General features: G+C 46.5%; 1 protein-coding gene across 4 annotated transcripts in view; it reads left to right on the top strand.

The window, feature by feature from the left end:
* The window catches only part of ATP11C (ATPase phospholipid transporting 11C), a 365,103-nt gene that overhangs the window by 265,378 nt on the left and 77,056 nt on the right, over nucleotides 1–22,669 (top strand). For all 4 annotated transcript variants that reach the window (XM_029607769.1, XM_029607770.1, XM_029607772.1 and 1 more), the window contains 2 exons: nucleotides 5,095–5,269; nucleotides 9,156–9,258. In XM_029607769.1, coding sequence (XP_029463629.1) covers nucleotides 5,095–5,269; nucleotides 9,156–9,258 — 278 coding nt within the window. The remainder of the gene's footprint in view (nucleotides 1–5,094; nucleotides 5,270–9,155; nucleotides 9,259–22,669) is intronic.

The following is a 22,669-nucleotide window of genomic DNA, read 5'->3' on the forward strand; positions in this document are numbered from 1 at the left end:
ACAAATACGCGTGGGAGTAGCTTGCTTATTGCGGCAGTTAATACCCCTAACCAATTAGGCTTGATACTACACTTTGATACAGCTCCAGCACTGCTCTCTACAACAAAGGCGGGGATGAAAGGAATTTAGAACCAAAAAGTTACCAATAAGGACCCTGACCTCAGCGGTCAGAGTAACAGATAAGTATGAGAAAAATAAATGTGAAAGCCGGCTGGGCAAACTGGATGGGCCACTTGGTCTTCTTCTGCCGTCATTTTTATGTTTCTATAAACTTCAATCCCAGGAATACAGAATTTATCTGGTTCTGCTACTGGAAATAAGGCAAAATTTGGTCTGGTGGATGCAGAGGGAGCATTTCAACAGGGGAGTGGACCTGAAAATTCCCGATTGGATAGCGCTTACAATAGATACGAGCCTTCAAGGTTGGGGTGCCCACCGTCAGGAGTTAGTGGTGCAGGGACAGTGGTTGCCCGAAGAGATGGATTGGTCCATCAATTGTCTGGAAACTTGGGCAATTCGATTGGTGTTCTTGGAATTTCTGGATTGACCGAGCAACAGAGTGGTGAGAGTGATTTCAGACAATGCCATGGCAGTGGCCTACATCAATCATTAAAAGGGAGCCCTGAGTCCTTAGGTCTCATTGGAAATGGACATACTACTTCCATGGGTGGAGCAGCATCTTCAGGCACTATTGGCCTTGCATATTGTGGGGGTAGACAATGTGCAGGCGTACTATCTCGATCATCTCGTTTTGGATCCAGGGAGTGGGAGTTGGCAAACTAGGCCTTTCAGTTCATCGTTGCTCGGTAGGGATGTCCCTTCTTGGATCTGATGGCAAGTCAGGAAAATGTGAAGGTCACATTTTCCTGACTCGCTGTTGCTCCTTGTGACCTTGGGCAAGTCACTTTACCCTCCGTTGCCTCAGTACAAATCTAGATTGTAAGCCCTCTGGGGATAGGGAAATACCTACAGTGCCAAATGAAGTTTCCTTCTTCTGAAGAATAGAGGTTCCATTTTCAGAGCTCAGGAAGTAGGAAGGAAGCTTTCTGCTCTGGGTTGCATCTTCTCTCTCTGACCAGTCATAGCTGGTAAGACTACTTGTTGCCGAATCACTATTGTAGTTTCCAAAGGAGAGATATTTTAAATCATCTATATCTAAAAGAAATAAGAATCCACACTGAGTGCACATCTAACAGGATAAATTAGTTTAGTTTTTCTAAATTCTACTATATTACAATCTAGGATCATCACTAGAGATCTACAATGCCCAATTATCTTATATTTTTATTGAACTTACATCGTCCGGCATTCTTCTAGCCATGGGTCCTGCAGAAAACTGGAATTTTTGCAACTTGTAATTTAATTGGACCAAAAACAGAACAGAGGTTGACAGTATCACAAAAAGAGATCCTATCTGGAAAAGGAACTTGTGATCTCAAAATCATATTACTTTTTTTTTGTTGTTGATCCACTAGAAGTTACCACCATCTATATGCAGTGAAATTATGACGACATTCTGATGGATTTCTTATATTAAATTACGAAGTTATTTTAGAAGACCTTTCTACATTAGCAAAATGTTTTACACTGTTTCATCAAGTTTTGTCAATTTTACTCTAATCAATGAGCTATTGGTATTCAGCATCAGCTGACAAAAAAAAAAAAAAAAGCAGCATTAAACATTTACCATGTTCAGAATAAAAATGTATTTTCCTGGGCTACTGGACCTGGAGGGAAAAAAAACCCTGTAATCCTGGCAACATAGCAATCATTCAGGGAGGATGACGTACCATAGCCATCCTTTCCAATATCACATTTATTTATATATAACAAGTATGCAAATTTTACATTTTTAGTGCTAATATTTTGGGGTTTATCTTTAAGTAATCAAAATTTAAAAATTCAGCCTCAAAATCTAAGTACAATTTGCAAAATTGTAATTGTGTGTAGCATAACAAAGAAACTGAAATGTTGGTTGTTTTTAGTATTGAACAACGCTCTTTTAAACCTGGTTTTCCTTCACTGCTTATATGGGCAACTTACAGCAACTACTTCAAGTCCCCACTTGCACTGGTTGGCTGCTCTGAAGGACATTAACACACTTCCGTTTTTTTGCCTTCCTCATTTAAATCATTTCCCCTCCCCCCTCCTCATTTTTCATTCACAGGTTACTTTCCATTGAGTTCTCAAACTTTTCTCCCTTCTGATTTTAGAACCAGAATCCCCTCACATCACTTTCTCCCTATTCAAAAGTCCCCTGCACTGCCAGCTAGATCCCAGGGTAAATCACAACTCAAGCTTCAAGTAGCTTTACTTACCAAGTAACTCCCTGGGCCAGTAAGCCCTTCATGCTGGCAGAACTGGGTGGAAGAGGGCGAAAGCCAGTGTCTCTACTCAAGCGCACAAAAGGAAACTGATTTAAACTAATGATCTGGCATGCTCAAGGCTTTTCTTTTTATGTTTCTATCATTTAAATTGAGATCATGACATAAGAGGAAGAAAGAAAAGCCAGAAGCCATTTATTTTGGCAAGAATTTTAACATATGTCTTTGGTGTTGGTTTTCAGCCATTAACCACTGTCAACTTAGATCAGAAAGCTTGGATTTGATGCCGAATGCAGACAGTAAAATGCTCTGAACATAGTCAGCATAAGCAAGGGAGGGAGAACAGAGCGTCTTACCATCATTTCAGTGAACGTTCTAACTTGCTTCAAAGCAACCAAGTTCTTGGAGGAGAAGTCCATTAACGGCTATTAATCAAGTTTACTTAGGGAATAGCCGCTGCTATTAATTGCATCAGTGGCATGGGATCTTCTTAGTGTTTGGATAATTGCCAGGTTCTTGTGGCCTGGTTTGGCCTCTGTTGGAAACAGGATGCTGGGCTTGATGGACCCTTGGTCTGACCCAGCATGGCAATTTCTTATGTTCTTACCTGAATGTAAACCGATGTGATATCTCAGATCGAATGTCGGTATATAAAAATAAATAAATAAATATTGGTTTTACAGTCGCAAGAGGGAATCTCAAGTACTCAGAAATGATGTGGGACAAGTTGCTCTGTGTGTTCCCTCTGTAGTTGATGATCAGCAGATTGCTCCAGAAGATAGCACGGCACCCAGAGTTGGTTCTAGTAGTGGCCCCAGATTGGCCTCTCACACTGTGGTTCATGGATCTTTGGTGGCTATTGGTAGATAGACCCTTGCGGTTGCTGATGAGCAAGAAGCTGCTGCGGCAGGGGCCCATTCTACATGAAGATCCAGATTGATCTTTTAAGATGTGGACTTTGAGAAGCCTTGACTCTTGAAGCAAGGTTATTTCTTGGAGGCGGTAGGCACCTAGTTACAAGCTCAAAAGTTCTCTATGTCTTTGGCATACATTTGAGTCTGGAGAGTTTTTGAAGATTGGTGCTTGGGGCTGTCTTGTTCCCCCCTCAAAGGCACCGATCCCCTTGATCTTGGACTTTCTTCAGGAGGGTTTGTTTAAAAGTTTGGCCCTTAACATGTTGAAAGTGCAAGTGATGGCATTGGCATATTATTGAGGATGTATTCAAGGTGGTGGTCTTTTCTTCGCATCCTGATATGTCTTGGTTTTTGAGAAGGGTCAAGCATTTTCATCCTCCCTTTGCATGTTCCGGTGTGCCTCTGGATTTTTAATTTGATGTCCTTCATTTCAGGTCCACTTTTCACCCTCTTTGACAGATTTCCTGGCAATTGCTTACTATGAAGGCGGGTTTCTGGTCACAAAGTGAGTTTCAGAATTGCAGGCTCTTTCCTACCGAGAGTCGTTTTTAGTAATTAACCCTAACAGGGTACAGATTAGAATGGTACCTTCCATCTTTTGCACTACCTTAAGATGGCTAATGATTTTCGATCATCTATTCCTAATTCATGAGGGCATAACAAATGGGGAAGAGGCTGCTTTGACCTGCTGGTTCAAGGATGTTGTTATGGCGGCCTATGTGGATGTGGGAAAGCCTTTGCCCAAGCAAGTTAAGGCTCATTCTACTAGAGCTGAAGTGGTTTCTGGGGTAGGCTTGCGCTTGGTGTCTCCAGCAGAGATATGTAAAGCGGCAATGTGGTCTTCCTTTCATACCTTCGCCAGACACTATCATCTGGACATTAGAGCAAGAGAGGACAAAGCCTTTGCAATGGTGGCTCTGAAGAAAGATCAGGCAGCCTCCCCCTCTTCTGGGGGAGTAGTTTGGGTTCTGACTTGCCTCTATGAAGAGGAAGGTGAAATTGCTTCTTACCTGATAATTTATTTTTCTGTAGGCCAGTCTACCTTTCCACCCGTCTAATTTGCTGTGTTGTACATGATTGAATTCTTTGCAGGATGTTTGGGAACGTGCAGAGGGCAATCTGAGTTTTTGGGTTAGTGAAGGACCTGTTAAGTGTATGCCGTCAGTTGTTCCTGTCCTACTTCTGAGTCTAATGCTTCCTATTCATCTGGAAGTTTAAAAAAAATAAATTATTTATTACTAGTTGAGTTTCTCAGTTGTCCACAGTTGGCTTTTGCAGAAATACTGGCAGGCTGATGTCCATGCAGGGCTATTTTGAGGTGGCATAAGCGAGTCAGTGATTTCCATCTCCATCTTAATCTTCTGGTAGGAGTGCATAACCTGCTTGTGTGGACTAGCTTGCCTGTCCTAGAGGAAAATAAATTATCAGGTGAGAAGTAATTTCACCTTATCCCCGGGGGTTTTCCACATTCTGTACCCACTACCCCTGTGGTGCAGCCATTACAGGACTGTTCCTTAATCAGGGACCACAGAACAATGCTCCTTCGGAAACCTAGTACAGATGTACCATGAGGCCTGCCAGTAGGTGTCGCTCTTATGCAGTGACTAGGTCTCCCTGTTGCCAGGGAGCTTTGAATGCTGCTACCTATGTATCTTGAGCCTTGGCCAAGCCTTGGCTGGCCAGAAACATAACATACATCTCTGGTTTGGCAGCACACTGATTCATCAAACTCACCACCTTAATGAAACCTTTATCTGTCCACTGCCTTATAGAAGTTACAAATAAATAATTAGAAAATATTTTGTTTTCTTTTTGAAAGCTCAAAAAGATAAATTTTATGTTTGTTAATGTTTTAGGAACTGGTCAGTAAGCGAAGAATATGGTTTGATAATCGATGGTTCAACATTGACACTTATATTGAGTTCAACTCCAAGCAGCAGTTCGAGCAATTACAAAAATATTTTTTTGCAAATTTGTCAGAGATGCACTGCGGTCTTATGCTGCCGAATGGCTCCTTTGCAGAAAGCACAAGTAAGTAATTGCATACAATTGTAAAGACATACGTATTAGGTATTTTTTATTTGGAATAAGCATATTGTAATACATTAGAAAAGACTGGGAATAACCAAGACGAGTCAAAGATGCTGAAGGACCTTACTGAGGAATAGAGAAGTTAAATAATAGTTTTATATAATAGAGGCACATTGAAGAGACTCCCTAAGATTCAGGCATACTAAACCGCAGCAGGAAAGATAAGCTGATTTCATTCATGATGCAGCATCACTTTGTCAGAGGTAGAGGAAAGCATGATTTTATATGGGTAAATAATTGTTAAGAGCATGTGAATTATCCACCTCCACAAACAAGTCTGGTTTTCAGGGCATTCACAATAAATATGGAGCTAGATTTGGATTCTGTGGAGGCAGTGAATTCCTATCTACTTCATGCATATTCATTGCGGATATCCTGAAAACCAGATCTGTTGGTGATACTCTAGGACTGGCATTGCTTACCCCTGAACTAGTTTGGGTTTTTTTTCTGTTTTTGCTCTTCCTTCTTTAAAACTAGCCATGCAGTAACCAGTATATCTGTTTTCTGTTTTCTGTTATTTTAATGTGCTAATACTTAAACATAATTGAGGGTTTAAGGTTACTGCTAAAGCTGTGACTGGGAACAATTTGAACATAAATTGCCCAGGATCTAGTGATATGATTCATTTTCATTAGAGAGTTGTGCCAGTGGAGGTAGCCATGCCACTAGTCTAGGGCAGAGTAATATCACCTCTCTTGCTGCTTTTCCCTAAAGGGAGCAAAAAACTAAAATACCAGTACATTTGAAGACTGGTTTCAAGTTTATTAGAATAGCATATGCTCAATACTTATTTATTTCACTTTGCACATACAAAGGGCACTTCTCAAAAAGATCTAGCCAGTTAAGTAAGGAGTTAGCCAGCTAAATCCTCTAGGACAGTGATGGCCAACCTTTTGAGCTCAGTGTGTCAAAATTCATAAAAAAAACCGAGCATAACTCGGGTGGTGTGTCACTTCTAGAAAAATCCATAATTGTGATATTTGTAGCTCTAATTAATAACAAATTATAATTTTAATATATGTACTGTATTTATTAATAAAGCAAAAACAAATAATTCTTTACCTTGCCTGCTTAGTGACTTTTTTGTTGCTGAATTTCGTTGGCTAAATCTTCAATTAAAACACTCTCTCCCCCTCCACCCCCCACCCCCCCCTCCCACACAAACTCTTACTCCCCTGGATTTTCTCATACACACTCATGCTCTCACACTCACTGGCTCCCTCACATACACACAAACACATACACCCAGGCAGGCTCCCAGTCATTTTCACACCACTCCCGCTCCATCCTCCAGGCAGGCACCAATTCATTCTCACACACACAGACCCCCAGGCAGGCACCAATTCATTCTCACACACACAGACCCCCAGGCAGGCACCAATTCATTCTCACACACACAGACCCCCAGGCAGGCACCTATGCATTCACACACATACACCCCCAGGCAGAGTCCCATTCATTCACATGCACACACTAAAGGCAGACCCCCCTCTCTTTTGCCAGCAACTTCGGAACCTCTCTCATTCCTCTGCTGCCACTGTCACTGCTGCCACATGACTATTGGGGATGTTACTATTCTTGCACATTCCCAAAGGTTACATGTGCCAGTCACTAAAAATATATATATTTTTTTTAACCTTTGCTGTCTGATCTTAGTTTTCTAATTGATTGGTCACAGGCTTTTTTTTTTTTCCCACCTTCCCTTTCTTATTTTTTCCACCTTCCCTTTCTTTTTTTTTTTTTTTTTGCCAATTCCTTTTATATTGTCTTTTTTTCTGTTTCTTTTCTCTCCATCTTCTTCCCTCAAACACACAGTCAGGTTCTCATTCTCACATGCATTTCTCTCTCTCTCACACACACAGGCTCTCACTGGCACATGCTGTCTAACTCTCACACACACAGGCTCTCTCTCACTCCCACATGCTGTCTTGCTCAAGCACAGGCTCTCACTGTCACATGCTCTCTTTCACACACACACAGGCTCTCACTGGCACATGCTGTCTAACTCTCACACACACAGGCTCTCTCTCACTCCCACATGCTGTCTTGCTCAAGCACATGCAGTTTCTGCAAACATTCAGGTCCTCACTCTCACACACAATCTCTCAACTCATGTCATACACGCGCGCACACACACACACAGACCCTCAGCCTCTCTCTCACCTCTGGGCCTCCTCTTCGCGGGTCGCGCAGGATGGGCTCTGCAGCGGCCCTGCTACCGGGCTTCTTCCTCTTCTCGGGCTGCTGCGATTTGAGATTCGTGGCGGCCCGTAAGCGCAAGCGATGCTCCTCTTCTGCACGCACTGATGCTTCACCTCCTTCCTGCCCACGCGGCTCCGGCAACGTTTACTTCCGGGGCTGCACAGGCAGGAAGGAGGAGGAGCATCAGCGCGTTCAACACGATCTTTTTCTTTGGGCTGTGGTGAAGTGAGCCTCACCACGGCCCTGCCTATCTGCCTGTCGCTGCGCCGCATGCGCTTCCCTGCGCCCGGGGGCATTGGGGGGGCTGGAGGGATACTAAAAAACTAATTTTATAGGGTTGGCGCAGCCGAAAAAAAAAAAAGGCTCGGCACAGCCGATTAAAAAAAAAAAAACAAAAAAAAAAAAATCGATAGTCCCAAAACGCTACGCGTGTCAGCAAAAACGGCTCGGCGTGTCACCTCTGACACGCGTGTCATAGGTTAGCCATCACTGCTCTAGGATGAAAACCTACCTCCACTGAGCAGTTGAATATAACCATTTTTTAGGAGTCTCTGTTTAGCCGCTCAGAAGGACATTCCAGTGGTATGTTTAGGTCAATGGAGAATATGCTGTGTGGGATGTTTATTGGAAAAAATTACACACGTATAGCTTTTCCTGCAGAAATAGCAGATGCAGGTTACTTAGTTATTTTGTTACAATAATTTTCAGTGGATTTTAAAATGTAAACTATACCAATTTATGCAAGCAAGTCCTACTTTATTTTCGCAAGCAAAATATATATGTATATTTTTAAATGGGTGTTCAATGCATTGAAATATGTGGTGTTGATGCGTTGCATGTATTCATGCTTTTAGTAAACATACACATACTTTATATGTGATAAGTGCATGTCATAAAATAGGATGGTAAAACTACCCGTGGCCACATACATACGTATATGCCATTGTGCGCAGTTGTGTGAAAGTTATCCTCCCTATGTATGCTGGCAATTAGGTATTTTATTGTCTGTGGTATCTTTGGGTTGTGTGACCATCCCTGGGTAAGGTGTTTTTTTTTGTTTGTTTTGTGGTATATTTGCATGTTTTTCTTTTTTGTTTCTTGAAGTAGTTCTGATTTTTAACTTGTTTGAGTCTTTTTAGTGTTTAAGGTATATGTAAAAATATAGGTGGTATATATTTCTGTACAATTGAAATTATTTTTTATATTTTATGTGACATGAATGGTAATAAATATCTTATTTAAACACAATAAATGCATTGTATTTTCTTTTTCATTTGAGGACATTTTGTATTAGATGCAAACTGGTTATTTTGTGTTTAAAATTCCACCTAAAGTTATGAAAGTACAAAGTAGCTGCATATTTTGCACATTGAAGGAGGTTTCTGAAAATTGCCCCAATAGTATAGCATCTCAAATGTTATTTCTATGTGAATTAATATCAAGCCCTTCTGTTGCATAAGTTAATATGCTAAATGTGAGAAAAATATTTTATATTTAGGGCATCACTGTTCTTTTGACACCCCTGGTTGTGGATGTTAAGCTGAGAGCAGAGCTGTTTCAAGCAAAAATAAAAATATATGCCTGAACGCCTGTTTAAAGATTTGTTTCATTTTTTTTGTCTTAGATTGTAAAGATGGTGAAGAATATAAAAGGCAATCCAATCACATTATCAATAGGGGATGGTGCCAATGATGTTAGTATGATTCTTGAAGCACATGTTGGTATAGGTAAGAAACGTGATATGTCTTCAGAGGTTTAGCCAAAGAACTTAAGAGTTAAGAGTGGTGAATATTGTATGGAAGTGCATGATGATGAAAACAGATGCCATATTTTCCTTGATTGCTAATGAAATGAGCAAGGCCGATGCAAGAGTCTGTAGCGCCCTAGGAGGACAAATGTATCACCGCCCTCCCCCTGACCCACCCTGAGTTGAATGTGCCCTATGTCAGTGGTATATTTATAAAGTTATGGTCATCCTCTTAGTGTTCTCTCTCTCTTTCTCTCTCCTTTCACGTTTTTGAAAATGGCACCCTTGCATATCCTAGTGGCGCCCTTTTCACTGATGCTCCCCTAAGCGACTGCCCTGAAAATGAGAATTTCAAACATGCTATTCACTACACACACTTAAATTCTACAAGTGAAGACTTTTTCTTATCAAACTTCAATTCCTCAGCACCCCTTGTTAAGCGCCAGGCCATTCTTTATGATGCTTTTGTGTTATGAAAAGTCTGTTTAGTGAACCCTTGGCCCGGCTGTCTGGATAGTGGAAACCAGACGATGGAAAAGGAGCCGGGAGGCGGTACGGATCTGGCGGGTAGGAGCAAGTGTTCGCCCTGGAAACCCGAGACCCCCCCAGGAGGAGCCCGTAGGGGTCCGGGTCGCTGGGACTTAGGAGGTCCGGTAGTCTGGGCTGGCTGAAGACAAGAAGGGTCAAGCAGAAGTCCGAAGATCAGGGCTGGCTGAAGACAAGATGGGTCAAGCAGAAGTCCGAAGATCAGGGCTGGCTGAAGACAAGAAGGGTCAAGCAGAAGTCCGAAGATCAGGGCTGGCTGAAGACAAGATGGGTCAAGCAGAAGTCCGAAGGTCAAGGCTGGCTGAAGACAAGATGGGTCAAGCAGAAGTCCGAAGGTCAAGGCTGGCTGAAGACGAAAAGCTGGAAAACCTGGAGCGGAACCACAGGAACAAGGACAGGAGCAAACAGGAACGGATCCACAGGAACAAGGACTGGAACAAGCAGGAACGGAGCACGGCAGGAACCACAGGAACAAGGACTGGAACAAGCAGGAACGGAGCAAGGCAGGATCCAGGGAAGCAACTAAGTACTCACAGGAGCGACCTCGTTGCAAGGCAAGGTAAGAGAGACTGAAGCTGGTTTATATAGCCAGCCAGCCTCTGACGTCAGGAAAGGGGCGGTTCAGCACTTCCGGGTGCTGGACCTACAAATGCTGTCCCCTCGCGCGCGCGCGTACCTCGGCAGGGGGGAGGAGTTAGAATCGGCCTCGACGGCGTCTCCACGAGGGAGACGCCGCTGCCATGCGGCTGCACAGGCCTGAAACCCCGGCGGAGCGCGACACGAGCGGGGGCCTCGGCACGGAGGTAAGCGCCCGGTCGCTAGTCTGACGACCGGGATAGCAACAGTACCCCCTCTCTTACGCCCCCTCTTCAAAGGACCAGGCTTTTCAGGGTGATCCAAGTGGAACTGTCACAGGAGAGACTTGTCTAGGATGTTGCGAGCTGGTTCCCATGTATTGTCTGCATCTGCACAACCCTCCCATGCTAGCAAATACTCCCAATGTCTGTTGACAAAGCGAGTGTCCAGTACTTCACGCACTTGAAAGGTGGGATCGTCCACTGTAGGTGCCGGGGTAGCATCAGGGGGTCTAGGATGGAATCTTGAGAGTATGACTGGCTTCAGAAGAGAAACGTGAAAAACGTTGTGAATGCGCAGGGAAGTGGGTAGTCGTAAGCGGTAAGAAACCATGCCCACTCTCTCTGCTACGCGGAAAGGACCGCAGAATTTGGGTGCCAACTTCTTAGATGGTTGTCTGAGATGGAGGTGTTTGGTACTGAGCCATACTTTGTCCCCTGGGAGAAACAGTGGTGCGGCCTTTCGATGCCGGTCGGCAAATCGTTTAGAAGCTAGTGCCACCCTTTGTAGTCGGTGCTGCGTAGAAACCCAAAGTCTATCCAGTTGGTTAGCGGTTGACTGAGCGGCAGGAGAGGAGACTGGTATTGGTAGCGGCAAGGGAGGTCTAAGCTGTTTCCCGTATACAATCTGGAAAGGAGATCTTCCGGTTGCGGCGTGCACTTGATTGTTGTAGGCAAATTCTGCCCAAGGTAACAAATCTACCCAATTGTCCTGTTTGTGATTGATAAAAGCTCTCAAGAACAACTTCAATGAACGATTCATGCGTTCCGTTTGGCCATTACTTTGTGGGTGGAACGCAGTAGAGAAACTTAACTGTATCTTGAATTTTTTGCATAGTGCTCTCCAGTACCTGGCGGTGAACTGGGGACCACGGTCAGAGACAATATCATGAGGTAGCCCATGGATGCGAAAAATATGGTGGACGAACAAGAAAGCCAGTTCCGTAGCGGAGGGAAGTTTGGGTAAAGGCACAAAATGGGCCATTTTAGAAAATCGGTCCACGGTGACCCAAACCACCGTCTTGCCTTGAGAAGGCGGAAGTTCTACTACAAAGTCTGTAGCGATATGTGTCCAAGGTTCCGCTGGGATCGGTAATGGCTGTAAGAGCCCCCTTTTGGAACCAGTTAGGGGTTTTTGTAGAGCGCAGGTAGGACAGGAGTTAACAAAAAGGGAAACATCCCTCCGAAGTCCAGGCCACCAATAGAAGCGACCTATAAGATCCAGTGTTCTTTGTACTCCCGCGTGCCCTCCAGTCAAGGAATCATGCCCCCAGATTAAGACCTTTCTGCGAAGTCTTTTGGGTACAGGAGTCTTAATAGTGCTGTCCAGCGGAGTGAGGTTCAGTTGTATGCTTGCTGGGTCCAAAATGTGCTGCAAAGCCTCCTCCTCTTCCGGTTGAGTGGTCCGAGATAGAGCGTCTGCCCGAACATTCTTTTCCGCAGGTCGGTATTTAAGAATAAAATTGAAGCGACTAAAAAACAGTGACCACCTTGCTTGACGAGGGTTCAACCGTTGGGCTTGAGCCAAGTACTGCAAATTCTTATGATCTGTATATACGGTCACTGGATGATTGGCTCCCTCAAGCCACTGTCTCCATTCTTCGAGGGCGAGTTTGATAGCCAGGAGCTCCTTGTCACCGATACCGTAATTACATTCGGCCGATGAAAATTTCTTTGAGAAGTAAGAGCAAGGCATTAACTTGCCGGAGGCATCGTGCTGACTGAGGACGGCCCCAACCACCAAACTGGAAGCATCTACTTCCACAATGAAGGGGCGCTGCGGATCCGGGTGGCGCAAGCAAGAGTCTTGTAAAAAGGCTTTTTTTAGTTCCTCAAAGGCGAGACAAGCAGAAGTGGACCAGTCATGAGTGTTGGAACCCTTGCGGGTGAGTGCAGTAAGTGGGGCCACTCTTTGAGAGTAGTGTGGTATAAAGTGTCTGTAAAAGTTGGCAAAACCAAGAAAACGTTGAAGAGCCTTCAACCCCACCGGTCGGGGCCAATTAGAGATAGCAGCGACCTTCTCCGGGTCCATTTGGAAGCCACTGGACGAAACGATGTAACCCAAGAAAGGAAGTGTCTCACACTCAAACTGGCACTTTTCCAGCTTGGCATACAGTTGATTGTCTCTTAAGGCGTGTAACACTCGTCGGACGTGATGACGATGAGAAACAAGGTTCGGAGAGTAGATCAAGACATCGTCAAGATACACGATAACGAATGAGTGGAGCATCTCACGGAGTACCTCATTCATTAAATTCTGGAAAACAGCTGGGGCGTTACATAATCCGAAAGGCATTACAAGATATTCGTAATGACCGTCCCGGGTGTTGAAGGCCGTCTTCCACTCGTCCCCGGGACGGATACGGACTAGATTGTAAGCCCCACGCAAGTCAAGTTTCGTAAAAACCTTGGCTCCTTGGAGTCTGTCCAATAGCTCAGGTATTAATGGAAGCGGGTACCGATCCTTCTTGGTGATAGTATTTAATCCACGATAATCAATACATGGCCTGAGGGTACCATCCTTCTTGGCCACAAAAAAGAAACCTGCCCCAGCTGGCGAGTGCGAAGGACGGATAAAGCCCTTGGCAAGGTTTTCAGTAATATAGTCCGACATCGCCCGAGTCTCAGGTATAGACAAGGGATAGACCCTGCCTCGCGGAGGAGTGGTGCCGGGAAACAGGTCGATGGCACAATCAAATGGTCGATGAACAGGGAGGAGTTCCACCTTCTGTTTAGAGAATACATCCGCGAAATCCTGATAGGGGACTGGAAGTTCCAAGGCGGCCTGACAGAGCGGAACAGCTGGTCTCTGAGGCAAGTTCAAACAGTTCTGGAAACAATAGGTGCTCCACTGGGCGATTTGAAGAGAATCCCAATGAATGATCGGAGCATGCTGTTGCAGCCATGGAAGACCTAGGACTATAGGATGCACTGATTTTCCCAATAGCATGAAAGAAAGTCTCTCAGTATGGAGGGTCCCGGTCCGAAGAGTGAGGGGTCCAGTGACCTCCGAGATGTCTCCCGGTAACGGAGTTCCTTGAATCGAGGTGACTCGGAGCGGAGGCTCCCGGGGTAATGTGGGAAGCCCCAGTTGATTGACCAGTTCTTTCAAGATAAAATTCCCTCCAGCTCCAGAATCGATAAAGGCTAGAGTCTGGAATGAGCCTCCTGGGTAATCCAGGGTGACAGGTACCGTACATTGAGGAGCAGGATTAAGACAACCTAGAGAGATCTCCTCCTTCTTCTCTAGGTTCAAGCGTTTTCCGGCCTCACGGGGCACTGGGCCAACAAATGACCCTTGGTACCACAGTACAGACACAGTCCTAGGGTGCGGCGTCGCCTCCTCTCCTCGTCGGTTAGCGGCGTTCGCCCAATTTGCATGGGCTCCTCGGAGGAGATATGACTGGGAGTGGATTGTGTCTTATGGGCCGAGGTCAAAGGCCGTGAAAAGGTGGGAGCCAGAGCGACCGGTCACCTAAAAGTTCGGCGCTCCTTGGCTCGCTGCTGAAGGCGTCGGTCGATCCTCCCCGCCAAATCTATTACTTCGTTCAAGGTAGTAGGAATGTCCCGAGTCATCAGTTCGTCTTTTATACTTCCCGCGAGACCTTCCAAGAAAATGCCTCGCAAGCAATTATCTTGCCACCCAAGCTCCATAGCCAGGGTGCGAAATTCAATGGCGTAGTCCGCTAACGAGCGGCTCCCTTGTTTCAATTGAAGAATTTCTGTAGTGGCGGTAGTCTGGCGAGCTGGTTCGTCAAAAGTCTGTTTGAAGTGATCCACAAACCTTTGCAGGTCCTGTAGTAAAGAATCTTGATGTTCCCAGAGGGGAGAAGCCCATATCATGGCCTTCCCATCAAGCAGGGACAAGATGTAGGCGACCTTGACAGCATCAGAAGGAAATTGCCCCGGCAGCAAGGAGAAGCGGATGAAGCACTGATTCAGGAAGGCCCTACAAGTCTTGGCATCCCCAGAGTAACGCGTAGGAGCCGGAAGTTGGGTCTGCACGGACGGCTGAGGAACTAGTGCTGGGAGTGACGGCTGTACCACCACGTCACGCGGCTGAGCGTCCAGCCGACTCGCCAGGCGGTCTACCGTGGCAGCCAATACTTCTAAACATTGTTGCTGTTGCTGGATTCTTTGAGCCATTCCCGGAATGGCCTGCAGGCCGGAAGTGTCCGCCGGGTCCATGGCCTTGCAAACTGTTATGAAAAGTCTGTTTAGTGAACCCTTGGCCCGGCTGTCTGGATAGTGGAAACCAGACGATGGAAAAGGAGCCGGGAGGCGGTACGGATCTGGCGGGTAGGAGCAAGTGTTCGCCCTGGAAACCCGAGACCCCCCCAGGAGGAGCCCGTAGGGGTCCGGGTCGCTGGGACTTAGGAGGTCCGGTAGTCTGGGCTGGCTGAAGACAAGAAGGGTCAAGCAGAAGTCCGAAGATCAGGGCTGGCTGAAGACAAGATGGGTCAAGCAGAAGTCCGAAGATCAGGGCTAGCTGAAGACAAGAAGGGTCAAGCAGAAGTCCGAAGATCAGGGCTGGCTGAAGACAAGATGGGTCAAGCAGAAGTCCGAAGGTCAAGGCTGGCTGAAGACAAGATGGGTCAAGCAGAAGTCCGAAGGTCAAGGCTGGCTGAAGACGAAAAGCTGGAAAACCTGGAGCGGAACCACAGGAACAAGGACAGGAGCAAACAGGAACGGATCCACAGGAACAAGGACTGGAACAAACAGGAACGGAGCACGGCAGGAACCACAGGAACAAGGACTGGAACAAGCAGGAACGGAGCAAGGCAGGATCCAGGGAAGCAACTAAGTACTCACAGGAGCGACCTCGTTGCAAGGCAAGGTAAGAGAGACTGAAGCTGGTTTATATAGCCAGCCAGCCTCTGACGTCAGGAAAGGGGCGGTTCAGCACTTCCGGGTGCTGGACCTACAAATGCTGTCCCCTCGTGCGCGCGCGTACCTCGGCAGGGGGGAGGAGTTAGAATCGGCCTCGACGGCGTCTCCACGAGGGAGACGCCGCTGCCATGCGGCTGCACAGGCCTGAAACCCCGGCGGAGCGCGACACGAGCGGGGGCCTCGGCACGGAGGTAAGCGCCCGGTCGCTAGTCTGGCGACCGGGATAGCAACATTTTGGCCAGGGATACAAGTACACTTTTTTGGTAGAAAGCATAATTTTTTATTGAACAATATAAGTATTCTTGGGAGATGCTAATGCCATTTCTCTGACAAACTGACTACCAGCATCTCATTGTATACAGGAAGTGATCCTTCTTTTATAGATAAAATGCACTTTATACAAGGGTAGAAGATTCTCGAGTGCATAACTGCCTTATAGAATAATTTACATAGGTTATCATGTCAACAGCATGATAAGATCATCCCTAGCTACCCCTGAGTATTTCTCCAAGGTGGGGCCCATTTACCATCACTCTAGATAGTCCTTTGTTCTGTTAGAATCTTGCTGGTCAGGGCAATTAACACATCTGAAGTTGTGTTTACAGATTCTCCTGAGAATATTGCCTCATTGTGACAGGATAGCCTGAAGTTCCCGCCGTTGGTTTCTGCTTTGTGTTACCCTATGATTAGGCATCACCTTATGGAGCCAGCTTGACTGCCTGCCCAGATGTCCTAGGAATTCTGCAAGTCATTCTCAATAAGTCACTTAGAGTTCATGCAGCCAAGGCAGGCTACGAAACCAGAGGATTCTGGGGCATTTCTGTTCAGGCACATTCCTCATCCTAGAGCTGACAGTTTTTGAATATCTGGAGTTATTCAGTTTGACATTTTTTCCTCATATTGTAAAACAGATATTCTAACTGGCTCGGAGATATTTGTCTCCACCCTGCCAGATTTGTTCCTTTCTTTTTCCTTATTTTGAAGCTGTAAAAATACCCAAAATTGAGACCATAATTTATTTTATTTTATTTAGTGATTTTTGTATACCGGCATTCATGTTGATACATATCACGTCGGTTTACAACATAAATCAAATGTTAGTTACTACATTTGCATATAAAAGAAGGGTAACTTTTAAAACGGTTCATCTAAAATATAAAATCTGTCTCAACATAAGCTAAAATACAATAACAATGGATCCAAGTACATCTTAAAAATACAAATAAAACTATAGATCAAAACATCTTAAAATACAAAATGTAACATTAAAAGTATATCACTAAAAATTATAAATGAAATCAATAATGCATTATCTCAGTGTGGAACTGAAGACTGTTGAACTATTTTAGAAATACAAAAGAGCTTTACTAGAAAGGATTTCTTACCATTTTTGGGTCATGTGATCAAGTGGACCAGCATAGGAGCCACACTACTTTAATACATAGAAACACTTGGATCTGATGAAGGCAGCAGAGCTCCCAAAAGCTAGTCAGAAATGTAGCAAGTTAATCCAAATAAAAGGTGTTGCCCTTAGCTTTTTTGATTGACCTTTTCTTCCATTTCATGGAAAACATCTGTACTAAAGAAGATCCCAAGCAAGTTTTCAGTGAGGAATGCTGGGAATTAGGTGCACGAGGCCTATTAAAGTTAACTGCGCTACATCTTATGTTAATATCGGAACTGTATGCCTTCAGCACAGCTGACTTTGTTGCTGCTCTGTTCCGGGGTTTTTTGGGGTTTTGTTTTTTTTTTTGTTTTTTTTTGTTTTTTTTTTTAAGGATTGGGACTTAGCAGCATGATTCCAACTTGGACAGACCCTGATGTGAAGGCTTCACAATTACTTGTTGCTAACAGCTGGAAAAGCACATATTTATTTAGAAGACTGAAGAGATTGCACTGGCCAGGCTGTTTGATGTTCAGTAAATAAGCTTACAAATCAAACCTGTTTTATGTGGTGTCACCTAAACATGGGATGGATGAAAAGAGGCGCTTAATTGATGCTACTGCAGTCTCTCCAACCAGATCCACCTCACATCCGAATCAACATGGTAACACAAGTTCCCTGTATGTACCTGGATCAGTTCAGACTGCTGGGTTTTGCCTCCCTTCCAGCAGATGGAGACAGAGAAAAACTTGAAGGGCACCCCCTGTAAGTATGGTGCACCAGCTGCAGCCCCCTTCAGTATTTCTCTGGCAGATGAAGGTGGCAGAACCTGCGGTCCTGGTAGTTTTGGTTCTTTAAAAAAAAGGAAACGAGAACGTTGCCTCCCAAGGAGAAGCCTCATCTGAGTTTCCCTCTTTGGTGGTAGGCTTGGCGGGAGTTAGCTTTAGCAACCAGTACTCCAGGAGCTGCAGAACGGTGAGTAACGGGGGGGATTTACCGGTGGGCCGGTCCCTCCCCCCCTAGCCCAGAGACAATAAAGTTTTGTACTCTGGTGAGGCCTGAGTGTGTCTCTTCGCTATGCTGAAAAAAAAAGGAAAACAGCAGACAGTGGTCTTTTTTGGCCTCCCGGGCTCCGGAGGTTAGTTTTCAGACTTCCCCTCCTCTGCACCATGGCAATGCCGCGCGCCTCGTCATGTTGTGCCTGCGGAGAGCCAGCAACTCGGCTCTCCCTTGAGAACCTCTGCTCCCAGGTTATCCCCAGGGGAGAAGGCCCATCGGCAGCAGTGGCCGGTGGGAGGGAGAAGCCTGCAGCACAGTCCCGTGGGGCGGGTAAACCGTTGCTGCCTCATGGAGCACGGCCTGCTCTGTTCCCTGCAGGGGGGAGGTGATCTCCCCCCACAGCTGTCTTCACACGATTGGAGCCCTGGGTCTCTCCTGGGACTCATTTCCAGCCTCTCCTGCGCCTTTAGGGACCACCCGCAGGAGAATTTAAAGGGCCAGCCACCCTTTTCAGCAGACTGTCTTATTAATACGTAAGGCAGCTAGCCTTATGCCAGCTGGGGATCCGGATCCTACTGCGGGTTGGCCAGTGGCTGGGCCCCCTCCCCCCGCGAAGGGTCCTAGGGCGGATCCTCCTGAGGTGGTTCGGGGAGCATCAGGTCCAGGTCCGGTGGATCCGCTTCAGACTGATGCGGACGATGATTCTGAGCGTGTGGCGACTGTGGAAGGGGATGATCCTTGGGTCCTTAGGCTGTTTTGTAGGAATGAATTAGAGCCAATGATCCCACATGTTCTTCCGGAGCTGGGCATACAGGTCCCACAGGCGCCCCGGGGTCAGGATACAGTGGATCCAGTACTTTCTGGTTGTTACGACTGTCGCTGCCCGATGTCTCCACTCCGCCCTCCTTACCTCTCTGGCGACTCCTCCCGTGGTTGATGGACGTTTGGCTGCTGCGGCGTCTGCCTGCCATCCTCTCCGGCGTCCCTGGTCTGGCTTGGGTGCTGCCTCCCGCCATGCTATCCAGCTGCCTTAGGGCACGCGCACCGCGCGGCCCTGCTTCAAATACTTTCTTTGGCGTGAACCTCAGGGGCGTCCCCCTGTGAAGTCACGCATCCCGGATACAAAAAGCCTATGCTACTGCTAGCTAATCGAGTTAGCAACAGGTATTTGTACCGGTGAACTCCTTATGGATGGGATTCGTTCTCCGTACCTAGCTACTCTGCCTCTCCATTATTGGACTTACTCTATTTGGGGTACCCGCTCCTCGGGGGCCTCTCTTCTCTTTCAGGTCGCTGTCTGGAACCGGTACTTGCTCCTCGAGGGCCCATGTTCCTGGACTCGCTGCCTGGAAGATACCGCTGCCTACACCATCAGTGAGTTTCCATATATTTCTCTCAGAGCTGTTCCCTGGAACCAGGAACTCGCACCTCGAGGGCCTGCCTCTACTCCAGCTCTTGTGATTCCTACTGAGAGAATCTGCTGTGTGAGTACTCAACCAACGAGGCTCTATTCCAGAACCCTGCATATACTTGATTGTACTCACTATCTCTGTTTCTCTTCACTGCAGCACAGCCATTGTGGGATCGCTGTTCCAGAGCCCTGAGGGACTACAAGCCCAGCCGGGCTTCATCTCTGCTCACTACTACTACCTCTGGTGGCTCCTCAATACTGTTAATAAAAAATGGCTATTCTGCCGAGCCTTCCCAGATACTAGCTCTACAGTCTGATTTAGAATCATCATATCACTTATGTAAATAATCAAACGCTAATTTTGCTCACAACTTATCATGAGGTTTGGCCTCTGCCTCCATCCCATACTCCATTGTATATAGTAATTTATTGTATATAATAATTTATCTTTCGTTCTCCCCCTCTTTTTTTCCTTCTCCCAGTTAAGGCAACCTTGTTATAATGTAACTTTTATGCTCCTTCTAAATGTCTCTTGTTGAATTGTTGGTTATAGTTCTGCTTAGTTCGATGTAAACCGAGTTGATTTGATCTGTATCAAGAAAGTCGGTATAAAAAAAAAGCCTTAAATAAATAAATAAATGATCTATCTGTATTGTGTGTCCTAAAGCTGAGCCTGACCTGTGGCTCCTCACGGGACTTCCCCCCGTGGACATGGTCAGCAGCTACAGTGTCCAAGAGTTCACCCAAAACCTTACAAACAATAACACTGGTCTCCGCCCCCCCCCCCCCCCCCCTGGCTCGAACTTTCCCGTTTCATCCCATGTTACTTCAGCTTATGTTCCGGGAGTGGGATACTCCAAAAGCTAGCCTTTGGCAGCTAGCCTCCAGCAGTGGATAAGTTGTATCCACTACTGGAGGACTCTCTGGATCCCCTTAAGGTTCTTAAGGTGGATGCGGCCATGTCAGTAGTCATGAAGCATACGACTATTCTGGTTGTTGGGGCGGCGGCCCTTAAGAATCCCCAGGATCATAAACTTGAAGTTCTTCTCAAAAAAATCTTTGAGGTGTCAGCCCTTGGGGTTAGGGCAACCATTTTCAGTAGTTTGATGCAACGCGTGAGCCTCAGGTGGATGTAACAGTGCCTGAGTGCCAGAGAACTTTCCCCTGAAGAGGCAGAGCAGGCTGATTGTTTGGAGGCAGCAGTGGTGTATGGAGCTGATGCTTTGTATGATCTCCTCCATACGTCTTCCAGCACAATGTCTTCCGCGGTGTCGGCCTGCAGACTTTTGTGGCTACGTAATGGGTCGGCCAATGTTTCATCCAAGTTGCAGTTGGGAGCTTTTCCTTTTAGGGGAAAATTCCTTTTTGGAGATGATTTGTAGCAACTCATTAAATTCTTGGGGGATAATAAGGTGTACAAGCTCCCTGAGGGCAGGCCGAAAGCCTCCAGGGGTTTCGGTTCTTCCCGTTTTCGTTTTAGAGGTCAGCACTGGTTTTGCCAGTCTAGACCATCCACGTTTGGCCAGAGGCAGCCATCAGGGAGGCCCCAGTCTTGGTCTCATTCCTTTCGCGGCCATAGGCCTTCCCGAGACGGCGTTGCTCCGGGTGCAGCAGGAGCTTAGTCCTCCCAATGAAATAGCGCCGACCCATTCCTCTGTTCCGATTGTTGGAGGGCAGCTGTCCCTATTTTACGAGGAGTAGGTCAAAATCACATCTGACCACTGGGTTCTAAACATCATAGAACAAGGTTACTCATTAGATTTTGCTCGTCCTTTGCATGACCTGTTTCTGGTGTCTCCCTGCGGGTCCTTGGAGAAACGACGCCAGGTGGCTCAAACGCTTTGTCAACTGCTAGACCCAGGAACGGTGATCCCAAAGAAGGAGGAGGGTTCCTTCCGACCAATTTTGGACCTAAAGAAAGTCAACATAGTTCTTCGATTGCCCTGTTTTCGAATGGAAACTCTACGGTCCGTAAACGCCTCCATCAGAGGAGGAGGAGAGTTTTTAGCTTCTCTCGATTTAACGGGAAACATACTTGGCACATAGTGATTCGAAAAGACCATCAGCGGTATCTACGTTTCATGGTCCTCTGCAAACATTACCAGTTTCAGGCCCTATTGTTCGGGCTGGCTACCGCTCCCTGCACCTTTACCAAGGTGATGGTGGTGGTGTCTGCGGCTCTCCAGCAGGAAGGGATTCTGGTTCATCCTTACTTGGATGATTGGCTCATTTGAGCAAAGTTAGAAGATCTATGCAAGATGGCAGTTGCCAAAGTGGTGCAGACCCTTCAGTCTCTTGGGTGGATCATCAATCCCACCAAGAGCCAGTTGTGTCCTACCCAAGTCCTGGATTTTTTGGGAGCATGGTTCGATACTCAGATCGGGAAGATCTTCCTTATGCAGGAGAGGATAGACAAGCTGACGTATCAAGTTCATCGTCTCTTGTCCCTGCCAGTTCCCAGGGTCTGGGATTACTTGCAGGTGCTTGGTTCTATGCCGTCTACGCTAGACGATTGGCTCATATGAGACCATTGCAGAGGGTGTTGCTCTCACATTGGGATCCCAACTCAGAGGAGTTCCAGATTCCCTTGCCGCTCCAGAAACCCACCAGGTCTAGTCTTGATTGGTGGCTGATCCCTGAAGACTTGTCTCGAGGGGTGGATCTAGAAGTCTCTCAGTGGATCATTGTGACAAGGACGCCAGTCTTTCTGGTTGGGGGGCAGTTTGTCAATCTCAAGCAGTGCAAGGCCAATGGACACTGCAGGAGGCGCAATGGTCCATCAATTGTCTGGAAACAAGAGCAGTATGATTGGCCTTGCGGAAATTCCTTCCTCTCATCCGTTATCAGTCGGTGAGAGTACTGTCCGACAATGCGACGATGGTAGCTTACATCAACTGGCAAGGAGGAACGAAGAGCCGTCCAGTTGCTTCGGAGGTGGACAAGCTCATGGCCTGGGCGGAGTGAAATTTGGCCTGGTTAGTGGCTTCTCACATTGCCGGGGTAGACAACATTCAGGCAGATTTTCTGAGCCGTCAGCGACTGGATCCCGGAGAGTGGGAGCTGTCCGAAGAGGCATTCAAGTTAACTCATCAATGGGGAGTTCCCCGCTTGGATTTAATGGCGACTCTGATGAATGCCAAGGTGCCTCGCTTCTTCAGTTGCAGAAGAGAACACGGGGCAGAAGGAGTGGATGCCCTTGTCCTTCCGTGGTCCCATGGCATTCTCTCTACGACTTTCCTCCTTGGCCCCTGGTGGGCAAGGTCTTTAGAAGAATAGAGGCCCATCCTGGGACGGTGATCCTGGTAGC

This window comes from Rhinatrema bivittatum, chromosome 6 (assembly GCF_901001135.1).
Source record: "Rhinatrema bivittatum chromosome 6, aRhiBiv1.1, whole genome shotgun sequence".
In the NCBI taxonomy this organism is placed as follows: domain Eukaryota; kingdom Metazoa; phylum Chordata; class Amphibia; order Gymnophiona; family Rhinatrematidae; genus Rhinatrema; species Rhinatrema bivittatum.